General features: G+C 38.5%; 1 protein-coding gene and 1 long non-coding RNA gene across 3 annotated transcripts; both read right to left on the reverse strand.

The window, feature by feature from the left end:
• Positions 1-1,067: 1,067 nt before the first annotated feature.
• LOC125492566 (uncharacterized) lies at positions 1,068-4,257 on the reverse strand. Of its 2 annotated transcripts, none has more exons than XR_007269207.1 (2): positions 2,399-4,257; positions 1,068-2,290 (listed from the first exon to the last, which is right to left on the reverse strand). It is a non-coding gene; the product is annotated as an uncharacterized LOC125492566 (long non-coding RNA). The 2 variants fall into 2 exon arrangements; XR_007269208.1 differs by having other exon boundaries at positions 1,068-2,293.
• A 2,043-nt stretch (positions 4,258-6,300) lies between these two features.
• On the reverse strand, positions 6,301-11,831 carry LOC104909035 (probable pre-mRNA-splicing factor ATP-dependent RNA helicase DEAH5). Its single transcript, XM_010698212.4, has 2 exons — positions 8,442-11,831; positions 6,301-6,875 (listed from the first exon to the last, which is right to left on the reverse strand). Exons 1-2 carry the CDS (start codon positions 11,663-11,665, stop codon positions 6,482-6,484), a joined length of 3,618 nt encoding a protein of 1,205 aa, XP_010696514.1. The 5' UTR covers positions 11,666-11,831; the 3' UTR covers positions 6,301-6,481.
• Positions 11,832-12,104: the final 273 nt, after the last annotated feature.

A 12,104-nucleotide genomic window follows, 5' to 3' on the forward strand; every position in this document is an offset into this window, starting at 1 on the left:
AATATATTATCATTAAAATATTATCATATTTAACTCAATGTATATTTTCATAACATCAACTTTATATTTTTTTTTTTTTTACTAATTGATAAGCATATATATATATTAATCATCTAAGTTGTGCTAAATTTGTTTAAAAGTCAACATAACCATATATACAAAAAAAAAACAGAGCGCATAATTCAAAGGATTTTTTAACTACAATAATACAAACTTTTGCCCATTTTCTCACAATAATACAAACTTTTGATTATTTTTTAATAATACAAACTTTACATCAAAATTCTTCCAGTAGGTCAAGTTGACTTGTAACCGGTAAAAAAAGTCAAAAAAAATTACAAAATGATCTTTCTTCTTTCTCCCTCATCCCCCAACCCCCCACCCACCTGAACCACATCCGTTTGTTACCTCCCACAACAAGTTAAAAATCGGTATTGCCTTACTGGAGGAATTTTGATCAAAAGTTTGTATTATTAAAAAATAATCAAAAGTTTGTATTATTGCCAGAGAACGGGCAAAAGTTTGTATTATTCTTGTTAAAAAATCCTAATTCAAAAGTTTCTATAAATATAAAAATAAATATGACATTATCAATTTTTCTTAAAAATAGAGTCGTAATCAAAGGCCAGGATTTTCAGGCCCGAAATTTTGTGCCCAAACCCGAGAAAGTCAAGTAAGGTTAGTCGGGCTTTCTTCAGGCTTTAAGGCTACAAAATAGATTTCTGGTCCTAAAATAACACGGCCACGATAGGCACGACACAGAAATCAGGCCGGATAATTGATAAATGTACACAAACCCGCCTTTTTCTTTTTAAGCCAATCTAGACTTGATCACCCCTGCATTTAATCAATGAGACAAGAATTATAATTTGGAGCCAAGTACTTTCAGTTAACTTGCTCATTCAAGTTTGAAAGAACTTCCAGTTCATATATTATGGCACAAACATGAGAACCCAACATAACTTGTTTACCCGTTCTACATAATCCAATAAAACAATACACGAGGAAAATTCGAGGTTAGCAAATAGTGAGATCGGCTTAAATTCGTAATTCTGTCAATAATAAGGTTAATACCTTAACCCAAACCAGTTTCATTTGTAAAACTAGTTCAAAAAAAGTTAAACCAGCCTATCCAACCATGTAACCCATATAAGTATTTAACCAATTAATTACAAGGGCTAGAAAAACTCAGCCCTAATCCATTATTCTCGGTTAGGTATGCATTGGGACAAATTTTGCCAGCTCTAGGCAGAATGTTATTAGTTCAAGAGCATGCTGATGTAATGCTCTGGTTTTATACAACAATACATTTGCAAGTTGCAACAATTACAGTAAACCAGGGAATATGTCTTCCACTAAGAAGCATGCAATAATAGAAAGCAACAAGTATATCCACAGAATTGCCATCCCACCAGAAAGGTCAATGATGATTAGTAGCTGAATTGAATAATGCCAATGTACTATGCAACTCTCTGGTCATAAAAACGAAAAAGTTAGAAAGAAAAGACTATTCTGGGTAGTTTATGTTCTAACCAGAATTTTCTTCACTGCATAACATTCAACAACAAACTTTAAAGTTCTGCCATGATCACAGGGCAGCACAATTCGAATTCGGGGTAAAGTCAATGAATAAAGTTCATTCCATTAAGAAAGCTGGAATAAACCTAATGGCGGTAATCAGTAGTAATCAAATGAAGTTCTGGCAATAAAGTAGGACACCAAAGGCTTCAGAAAGGCAAAAGTTAATGATTATTTCAGCCCCAAAGTATAACATAACAAGGAAAAACAAAGCATGGAAACTATTAACACTATGTAGACACCTTTCCAGCACAACAATGGGCCCTTGCTAAACTTCTTTTCTGCAATTCCACAATATAGGCCCTACAATTTTAAAGGTACTGTGCTTTTCCAATTATCAAAATTTTCTTCTTTGATCGGGAAGGCAAGCGAGAGGAAGTTGCAGTCATATTCATGGCTAATGTCCAAAAACAATGCATCAAACAAACTACTAAGAAACAAGAATTTCTTGAACCTACTTTTCACTAACCTCCTGTTTGAAGACCTTTCACCTTGAAGGTGTGCGGAAGCTTCGGATGATGTGAACCCCGGCTCACATATGTCACTTCAATGACCCATTCTTTCTACTTTTCATCATTGAATTTCCTCCACAGCATATCTCGCTCCCATTGTTTTTTCTTCCCAATGAAAAGGAAGTCCTTTAGTGGAAGAGTCTTGCACAGTGGCCTTACGGCTTACATGAGTAACAATATCCCCTGTGCAAGAACTTGTTCTGCTGGAACAATTCAGAAAAAACATCAGCAAAAAAGGAAAGGAAAAAACAGAAAAGAAAACTCAGATTACTTTTCTACTAAAACATCCAGCAGAGAATGGTCTGAACCTCTGGGGCTCTGAGCTAAAGGAGCAAGTTTTCACAGCTTCAATATAATACAAGTTCAGTAACCTACTTCGGCACTCTAACTCATAATTGGGGCATTAATATTGGCCAAGCTGAAACAAGCACCACTTCTTCATGGAATATTAAGAAAAGAAACACTATTCACGGAAAAAATAGAGCCTTCATCCAACGGAGAAAAAGAACGAAAAAAAGAAAAAGATCAAAAGGCATGAGAATTCTGCCATTCAACTTATATTACCATAATGAACTATTCCCAACACGTTAAATGATCAGGACCAAGTTCCAATGAACCATTAAGCCACTATATGCGAGGATGAGCTGGGAGAGCAGCGGCTCTCTACCCCACCTTCCAGACAATAGGTCTGGGGGTCAATTCCTCATGCCAGCATTAGCTGGCTTTGGAGAGCGGACGGGGTGGGCCTGATGGGCTGGTTTAAGCTCTGAGATAGGTAAGCCCAGTCCTGGCCTGGCATGTACCAGCAAAAATAGTAAAAATAAGCCACTATATGCAGACAAATTATAATGACAAATACTCTTGATTATTTTGTGACATTATACTTCTGAAGTATGATTGAGATTTTGTTGAAAGGAAGCCTCCACACTGATTTATACATTTCCTGCACAATCCTGGGATGGTTGGACATTTTAAGATACTGCGCAATGAAAACAGTGTCAACTGTTCGTCCACACATACTGAAATCTGAAGACAACACAATGAGAAAGCCAAAACATAGGAGTTAGGACTCTCATATTTCGAAAACCCAAAAGGCCAAAATCCATACTCTAATTTCCCATTCAAAAGGAATCTATAATTTAACCGCTACTCATTATTGGAACGTTTAAACCAATAATTTACGGAGTTCATTGATATATCTCCTAAGGTAAATACCATGATTCGCCATGAAGGGTATACACTTTATAGCAGCCAAAGTCAACTAATGTGAATACATTCATTTTGGGATATAAGGGCATGGGAGACAAATCATCAACTAACAGGACCAACACTAAGAGAAGTTCACGCCGTCCGAAATCACAATTTGTCTACTGTGTTGTCACTTGTGAGCAGTACACTCTTTAACTGCATAGCTGGAAGTGAGATCTAGATATTTTGAAGTTGCCTTTTTCCAAATAAGAAAAAATTCAGTTACACAATAATCCTACCCACTTTTCACAATTTCAGTAGCCTCCATTTAGGTCACTAAAAGCTAATCTAACTAGTTATCCATTTCTTCAAGACATAACATCTCTTCATCGCAGATAACTCCTCCTATCATCTTTCTTAGGTTGTGGCAAACCTTGGAAATGAAGTATTCCTATTTAAAAATCTTGGATCTCTCCAAGTAACAAAATTCTCAATAAACTGAAAAAGTTGTTTATGAACTCTGCAGCAAAAGTATACTTATAACTAATAAGAACTTAATAATGGAAACTTGACACTAAGGATGAAGACCATGGTAAGCTGCCCGGCAAGAATCAACGAGACCATGGTAAATACATCGAAAAGAAAAAAGACTGCACAGCATACAGTCAATCTTTGAGTACAGTGTTAGCTTATTCACACCACGTACTATGATCCAAAAAAGTGAATTTGTTTACATGCAAGTGGTATAATTTGGGTGATTTATCAAAACTCGGTAACACTGTTTGAGTCGGTTGATTTTGGCAGGTATTAGATTTCAATATGTTCAGGTAGGTTTTATGTAGTAGGATCTGTGCAATACCAATAGATCCCACACATTAAATGCGTCATGCAAGTATCTACAATTTGGTAGATACGAGAAATATAACTGAAAAGTAGCAATAAATACGAAAACAACAATGATTAACCAAACACTATTACATTAACCCCTCTCCCCCCCCCCCCCCTTCCCAAAAGAAACTCACAGCTGGAGGGAACGGAGAATAAAAGACAAGAAGCTAAAGTAGGTACCATACTATGATATACAAGACTCAAAATAGTGTTCTTTTTTTTCCAGAAGACCATGTAATGATTTGGTAAGGTGACAAAGGCTAACTTTAACTATTTTTGATGCCACATAATATTTCTGGCAGCATCAGTAGAACAATGTTTCATGAGATATTTCAAAACACTAAACCAGCGTTTGAACAGGAGCACTTGAGACCAGTGTTTCACAGTTCGCTCCTACCCCCCGCGAATGGCGTTTCAGTTTGTTCGTTTCCAAACGCGGGTCGTTAGCAATCCCAATCTCCGGGGTACGCGAGCCAATACGGGAACGCAATTCAGTTCACTAATACAGCACTAAATAAATTGATAAAGAATTGTGAATAGCTCCAAAAGCACGAGTACACGATCAGGCACAAACAGACAATGATGAAAAGAGATGATACTCCAATCCAATAACAATGCCCAAAAAAGGTATGTATTTTTCTTAAGAGTATTAGAACCTTCTCATTGCAATCTACTATTACTTGTTCAGTAAAAAAAAAAAAGGTGATTTCCAGATTATATATTAGTTAAACATAATGTTACATTATTGTTAATCTGATGGTGCCAGGTGGATGAGCGCACCAACAGCTCATAGGACACGACAAAGATGCCATATTATGGGCATATTTCATGGTCTACTCATGGATCTATTAATAGGTGCGGCATTGCTATAGCTTCAGTAGAGAAAAAGGCAATGTACTTTATGATAAACAAAAGGCAGAAACCATGACAGATGAACAAGTAAATTGCAAAAAAAAAGATAACATAAATTGCCGAATTGTTATTAACAAATAAAAAACATAAGAGCTTATAATAAATGGACATGATTGGAATTAGCATGGAATTGATGCCCAAGGTAAAGCCATACCTTACCATTGCAGTGTCCTTGAGAGAAGAGAATAATTCAAGCAACCAGCATATTTGTGCTTCAATTTAGCTCTAAATTTTGTGACCTTGCTGGATCATTACCTACCTTTCTGCAAAGAACCTTCAAAAATCATTAATCTCTAACATCAATCAATCTCAAGTTGACCACAATATCCCTGCAACATATGTACACATAATACAAGTGTACAACCTTGGAGAACACCCAACCAGTGAAACAATTTGGGTAAAAAAGGGGATGCATATAGACAACCGGTCACCAAAACATTCCTGTAGACATGGTTTCAGGATTCCTGTTTCCTTGACCTCTCCCTTCTTCTGAACATTCATACCTAAAATGATATCAGTGGCATGAAAACTCTATCATGTAGCAAACTGTAACCATGTGGTACCCGTCCTCCTGCAAAGGAGAATAGAATTTCCACAGCTCCATGTTCTTCCATAAAAAGCACAGCAAATTCCAGGAGGCTGTGGATTTAGAGGCTTTATCCTCTCTCAACACCCTAAACCTAATAAACCATTACCCAGAAATAAACACCACATACCTTGCATTTAATACACTTCCCCTGTTCTATTCATAAGCCACAATCGACACTGCACAGTAGTCAAAGGCTCATCTCGAAAAGCCACAGAAATCCACTCAAGCAGTTTCCAACAGCAAATTAGAATACAAATGCACATGAAATAGCAGTTTAGCAGACAATCCAAAAGTAGACAATCCTTTGATTCGGTAGAATGAATAAATGTGCATCTCATGAAGTCAACTGCTGCGCTACCAGAAATCCGAAATGACAAACTACTACAAGCCTTAAGTCCTATAACTGATTCTGCATCACAAGTTATAAAATTACACATAAAGCCCCAAACTCCAAGAATTCTCCAAGAAAAATCACAATAATGTACGAGATCACAAGAAAACTAGGGGCCAACAAGATGATATAACGAAGCAATGCACCCACACCATCTTAGAAAGGGTACAGAAACAATAAGATAAACACAGACACCAAAATAAAGCACAAAAATTATTATCAAATAAGACAAGGAGAAAAAATTATGGCAACATTACGAGACAAAACTTCTGATTTCAATAGTAAAAAGGTAATTCCTTAATTTACAAAGAGCGATATGCATTTATAGTAAATAGGTAAATTAGAATTTTGGGATTACATCGAAAAACTAATAGCAATCCAAAGGGCATATTGAGAAGACCTGACATGAAAACGAAGAGAATACTAAGCACGCCTTTTACTCAAACGCCAAGAGTTAGGCTCGTGATATCTATCATAAAGAGGCTCAATGCGTTCTTGACGCTTCCGCTTGCTCATTTTTGTGGGATCTGCCACTTTGAAAAATCTAGGAGCCAATTCCACAAGCCACTTTGGATCTACTACTGTCACCTCCCTCATATACTCTTTTGTAGTCATAACTAGTTCGTGGTAGATGACCCAATCTGGTTGTCTCTGAAATAATGCACTGCTAGGGTGGATGTAAACAGGCTGATTCTCAACCAGGGTTCTGTAACCCTCCTGTGGATCTTTCCTGGCTGCATGAAAGAAGAAACCAGCAGCCATTGCTTTTCTTATTTTGGTAAAGTTCTTCCCAGCACTCACGACATCCAATTTATACCTAAAAAGAGAAATTAAAATTGATATAGTAACACAAGCCAAATTTATTTGGTCTTAAAAGTATAGAAATTTATCAGTAGCACCAAATCCACATATAAGCTTGCAAATGCGGGAATCACAGTTTATGTATAGCTTAAACCCCAGTAGCAGAAATACATGAGTACCATGATTCATGAAGAGAGGAAATATAAAATTACACACAAGAAGAAAAACTACATCGGAGCAATTAAACATCAAAACAAGGACATTTGATCCAGTAATATGAATCTCTCTTTGGATAAAACGAACCGAATTCAATGTTCATAATTTCCATTACATTTGCTGACTAGTTACCAATACTTGATAGCAACTATAAATGTTATTTTATATATACAACAGAACGAAAATTCAGGTAAAAAGTCAATTAGAATATTCACTGTTATCGATTTATCACTCCATTAAGAAGAGTGGTACAACTCTTTTCCGAATCCAAGAGGTTCTTCTACAGTTTGAACAGTTCCTACTGATTCATATTCAACCTTTTTGGACAGAACAAATATCATCCAACAAATAGGAAGGATTTCAAATTTCAACTCAAAAATCACGCAACAGGATAAGGTCCCATAGTAAAAAATAGAATAGATGCAGTCACACAAAGGTCTTTCAAGACCACCAATAGCTCAGGTCTCACACTCATTAGCAGTCGTGTACCTATAAACTCTAATTGCAGATTGAACCTAACAGAACACATCAAATTCAATATGGAACAAGCAGATATAGCAGATCAAGAGAGAATCCATCTAAGACAATTCCAATTTCCAAGAAGTCTATATGAACTCAATATAGAAACTCCCAGGTCTCGCACACACTATGTATGTCGATGATCAAATATGATTTGATAGAATGAAGAATAAACTTCAAGATTCGCACTAAAAAGTTTAGGACTTCTCGCAGCACTCTGTTTGAATATGAATACTCGTGAATCTCAAATATGAAAGGAGTAATTTGTTACGAATTAAAAATGAGTAGAAGACACCTCATTGAATTCCAGATGAAATTTTAAGCATAGAGTCATCATCACTTATCAGCAAAGAATTAGAAAGGATGAAAAACCAGACAGGTAGAGTATTCTTTTATTAAAGAGAGCATAACAATTCCAGTAAGATCAGTAATTGCAATGCGATTATACTGGGCCAGTTCTTTCTCGTATATACATTGTTTGGACTTAGACTTGTAATGTCTGACCAGTGAATGAACTTGGGTTACATGAGAAAGACATTGTACACCTTAAAGCAAACTTCCTTTTGGATATGGGGACAACATCACTTGGAGAAAGGATGGAACAAAAGTAACACAGAAAATGACCCCCTATATACCAATATTGCAATAACTCAACAATAGCTTCATATGTCTCTTGCGGCTACAGAAATATACAACTACAGTAAATCACAAACATGCAAAAATGATTGTCATAAGACATACTATGACACAATATATCCTAATAAAACCTACATTGTCTAATTGAGTGTGCATAAACATGCATATAGAGAGTTGGGAAAGCAGAAAATAGAAAAGTTGCATGACATACTTGTCCATGATACTGAGTAGTTGTTTCCTGACATCTTGTGCCCTTCGTAAAGATCGAGACTGAATGAAGTTTTCAAAGCACCATGGTCCGGAAAAATTCTTTGCTTTCCAAGCCTCATAAACAGCAAGCAGTGTTAAATGATCACCCTCAGGCTGGAAAAATTTGGCCCTCTTTTGATCTGCTTGTGCTTGTTTCTCCCTAGGTCTGTAGAATATATTGCCCGTTGTAATCATCGCAATTATGGTCAGAATCTCATCACTGCACCCAAGGTCCACACTGGCCAAAAGCATCTTAGACAATGGTGGCTCCATGGGAAACTCTGCCATCTTCCGACCCAATTTGGTCAAAAGGCCCTCCTCATCCAAAGCTCCCAAACTATACAATTGCTCCATAGCAGATATAAGTGCTTGAGGAGAAGGAGGATCCATAAAATCGAAGGATAGCAGATCATTAATTCCCATAGCTTTCATAGTCAATGTAGTCATCCCAAGATTAATTCTCTGAATCTCTGGAATTGAAGTGGGAGACATTTCATTCCGGTATGCACTCTCAGTATAAAGACGATAGCATTTCCCTGGCCCAGTACGCCCAGCACGTCCTGCTCGTTGCTTGGCTGAGGCTTGCGAAATCGGGGTTATAACTAGAGAATCAAGACCCTGTTTTGGATTGTATACATTCTGCTTTGCAAATCCCGGATCAACCACATAAAATATCCCATCAATGGTCAACGAAGCTTCAGCAATATTTGTAGCCACAACCACTTTTCTCTTTCCAGGAGGGGCAGGATCAAAAATCCTAGATTGCATTTCACTAGGAAGGGCACTATAAACTGGAAGAATTATCAATTCAGGAACATTTTTTCCAAGAACCTTCATCCTCTCATATAGACACTGGCATGCAAAATCAATTTCCTCCTGTCCAGTCAGGAAAAGGAGAACGTCACCTTCAGGTTCTGTCAAGTGAATCTGTAGCACTGTGATTAAAGCAGCATCTAAGTAATCACTCTCAGGTTGCTTGGTATACAAAATTTCCACAGGATAAGTTCTGCCAGGAATTGTGAAGATATTACAGTTAAAAAAATAACCCGAAAATTTTTCGGCATCCAGCGTAGCAGAGGTCACAATCAAACGAAGATCAGGTCTCCGTCTAATAAGCTGTTTTAGCAATCCAAAGAGGACATCTGTATATATTGTTCTCTCATGAGCTTCATCAAGCATTACAACTGAATACTGACTCAGATTTTCATCGATCAGGATCTCCCTAAGAAGCATACCATCTGTCATGTACTTAATCACCGTGTCAGGACCAGTGCAATCCTCGAAACGGATAGCATATCCAACTTCTTCCCCTAATCGACAACCGAATTCCTCCGCAACCCTCTTGGCTACGGACATTGCAGCCACTCTACGGGGCTGGGTACACCCAATTTTACCATTTGTGGTGTAACCTGCCTCTGCAAGATACTGAGTTACTTGAGTTGTTTTTCCAGATCCAGTCTCACCAATCACGACCAGAACCTGATTATCACGCACAGCCTGGATCAGTTCTTTCTTCAATTTGTAGATGGGTAAACTCTTCCTTTGCTCCTGAATGGACAGCTTCGATTTCTGACCAAAAGTCAGAGCCTTGCCATAAGCTTCCTTCTTCCATTCTGGCATATCATATGCTGATAAGCCAACACCTCTCAACTCCTGTGCAAGATGTCTCTCCCCAGTCTCTGGCATTGGATCTTCCCAAGGACGATTAAGATCCTTTGGAATTGAATCAAGCATTGTCCTCTGTTGTTGCTCACGAACTTCTCGCCTTTCCTTTATGAGAGCAGACTGGAGAGCAGCTGCACGACTCAAGGAACCTTCTGGGTTCTTAAAGATCTTAACAGGGGACATGTCAGCAGAGTATCGAGTCTGCCCCTGTAGAAAGGCAGGTTCATCTTCATTCAGCTCTATCTCAAGCTCTTCCTCAGCACCTTCTTCTTGGTAAAGCATCCCATCACCTTCTTCGTCAAAGCTTGGAAACTCCTTCACACTCAGAACCCCAGACGCAATCAGCTGCTTTGTTTCCCACTTCTCTGGTGAACTCATACGCTTAAGTGGACGCCGTGACGAGCCAGACTCAATCTCCTCCACTATCTGAATCCCAGAAAGACCTATCCTAGTGTTTCCCACAGTAACACCACTAGGATTAGCTCTTAAAGTATCATCCTGTGAGGTCTTCTTCAGTGGGAGCAAATCCTTCCCAGTATCCTGATCCACATCCTTCATTGCAAAACTCAACTTCTGACCTGAAACTGATATCACCTTCACATAAACTTCCTGGCCCCTCTTCACAACTTCTTTAGCATTCGGAATACGCCTAGTTGCCATCTGTGAAACATGAACCAACCCCTCCTTACCCCTAAAATCTTGCAATTGAACGAAACAACCCGAGTCCATAACTCTTGAAACTTTGCCCTTATAAACATTATACAACTCAGGTTCATCAGACTCCTGTCTCCTCCCATTCCTCTGATTGTTATCACCACCACCTCTCCTATCTTCCGTATCCACTCCATAATCCCTTTCCTCGTGCCTATCCCTTCCGTGTCTTCCCTCCACATCCCCTACCTTTTCTCGTCGATCATCATATTGTTCGTCATCTCTCTCCCTATACCTCTCAGATTTGTCATGTCTTCCTCTCCTATCCCTGTCTCTGTCCCTACCCCTGTCTCTATCCCTATCCCTATCCCTGTCTCGGTCTCTCTCCCTACCCCTCTCTCTATCCCTATCCCTATCACTATCTTTCTCCTTCCCACGGCGATCCCGACTCCTCACATCATCATCCTTCCCATCCTTCCCATCCTTCCTCCGGCGCTCCTCCGCCTCCAACTCAATCTCTCTCTCCAACTGCTTAACCCTATTTTTACCATCAGCAATAGACAAACTAGAAAACTTAGGTTTATCATTCCCATCACCACCCTCATTCTTAGGTTTTGGAGGTAAAATCGCATGAATAATCGTTAATAACGTTCTAACAAAATAATCAGGCATTTCTGCACCGTTTTTCTTCAACTGAACGTCGAATTCATCGACTGTCTCGCACTTATGGCCGAGGTCGGTGATGAATTCGGCCACTACTTTATCACCAAATCCGACATGAGTTTCGAGTTCGGAACATACCTTGGAAACGAGTGAAAGATACTCCAGTTCCTTCAATGCTTCGCCTTTGGGTTCCTCTTCCACCGCCATTGTTGCTCCTGAAGATATTGAATCGATTTGTAATTGAAAATTCGGCGAGAATGGAAGATTTTTGGGGATGATTGAAGATTTTATGTACGAATTTGGTGTTTAGGGGTGTTTCGAAGGTGAAAATTAAAAACCCTTGAAATTTTATGGTTTCCAAGTTTTTTAACATGGACATAAATCCGATTCCTACTCGATTCTGTTTGGGGACTTAGAGCATCTACAATGGGATGGGTTGGTCTTACTTGGTTTTGGAGTTTTTTTTTCTCTCTCCTTTCCTCCTTCTTACACCTCACATCCCACTAAAACTCTCACCAACTCATTTTTTTTCATGGTTGCTAAATGCAACCTTCATTTACTATATACAACTCATCTAAATACCCAAAACACCCCTCTTACGTCATACCCCATTTTCTTCTCCCTTCTCTTTCTCCCTCCTTTCTCC

Source organism: Beta vulgaris, chromosome 8, assembly GCF_026745355.1.
Source record: "Beta vulgaris subsp. vulgaris cultivar EL10 chromosome 8, EL10.2, whole genome shotgun sequence".
Taxonomy (NCBI): Eukaryota; Viridiplantae; Streptophyta; class Magnoliopsida; order Caryophyllales; family Amaranthaceae; genus Beta; species Beta vulgaris.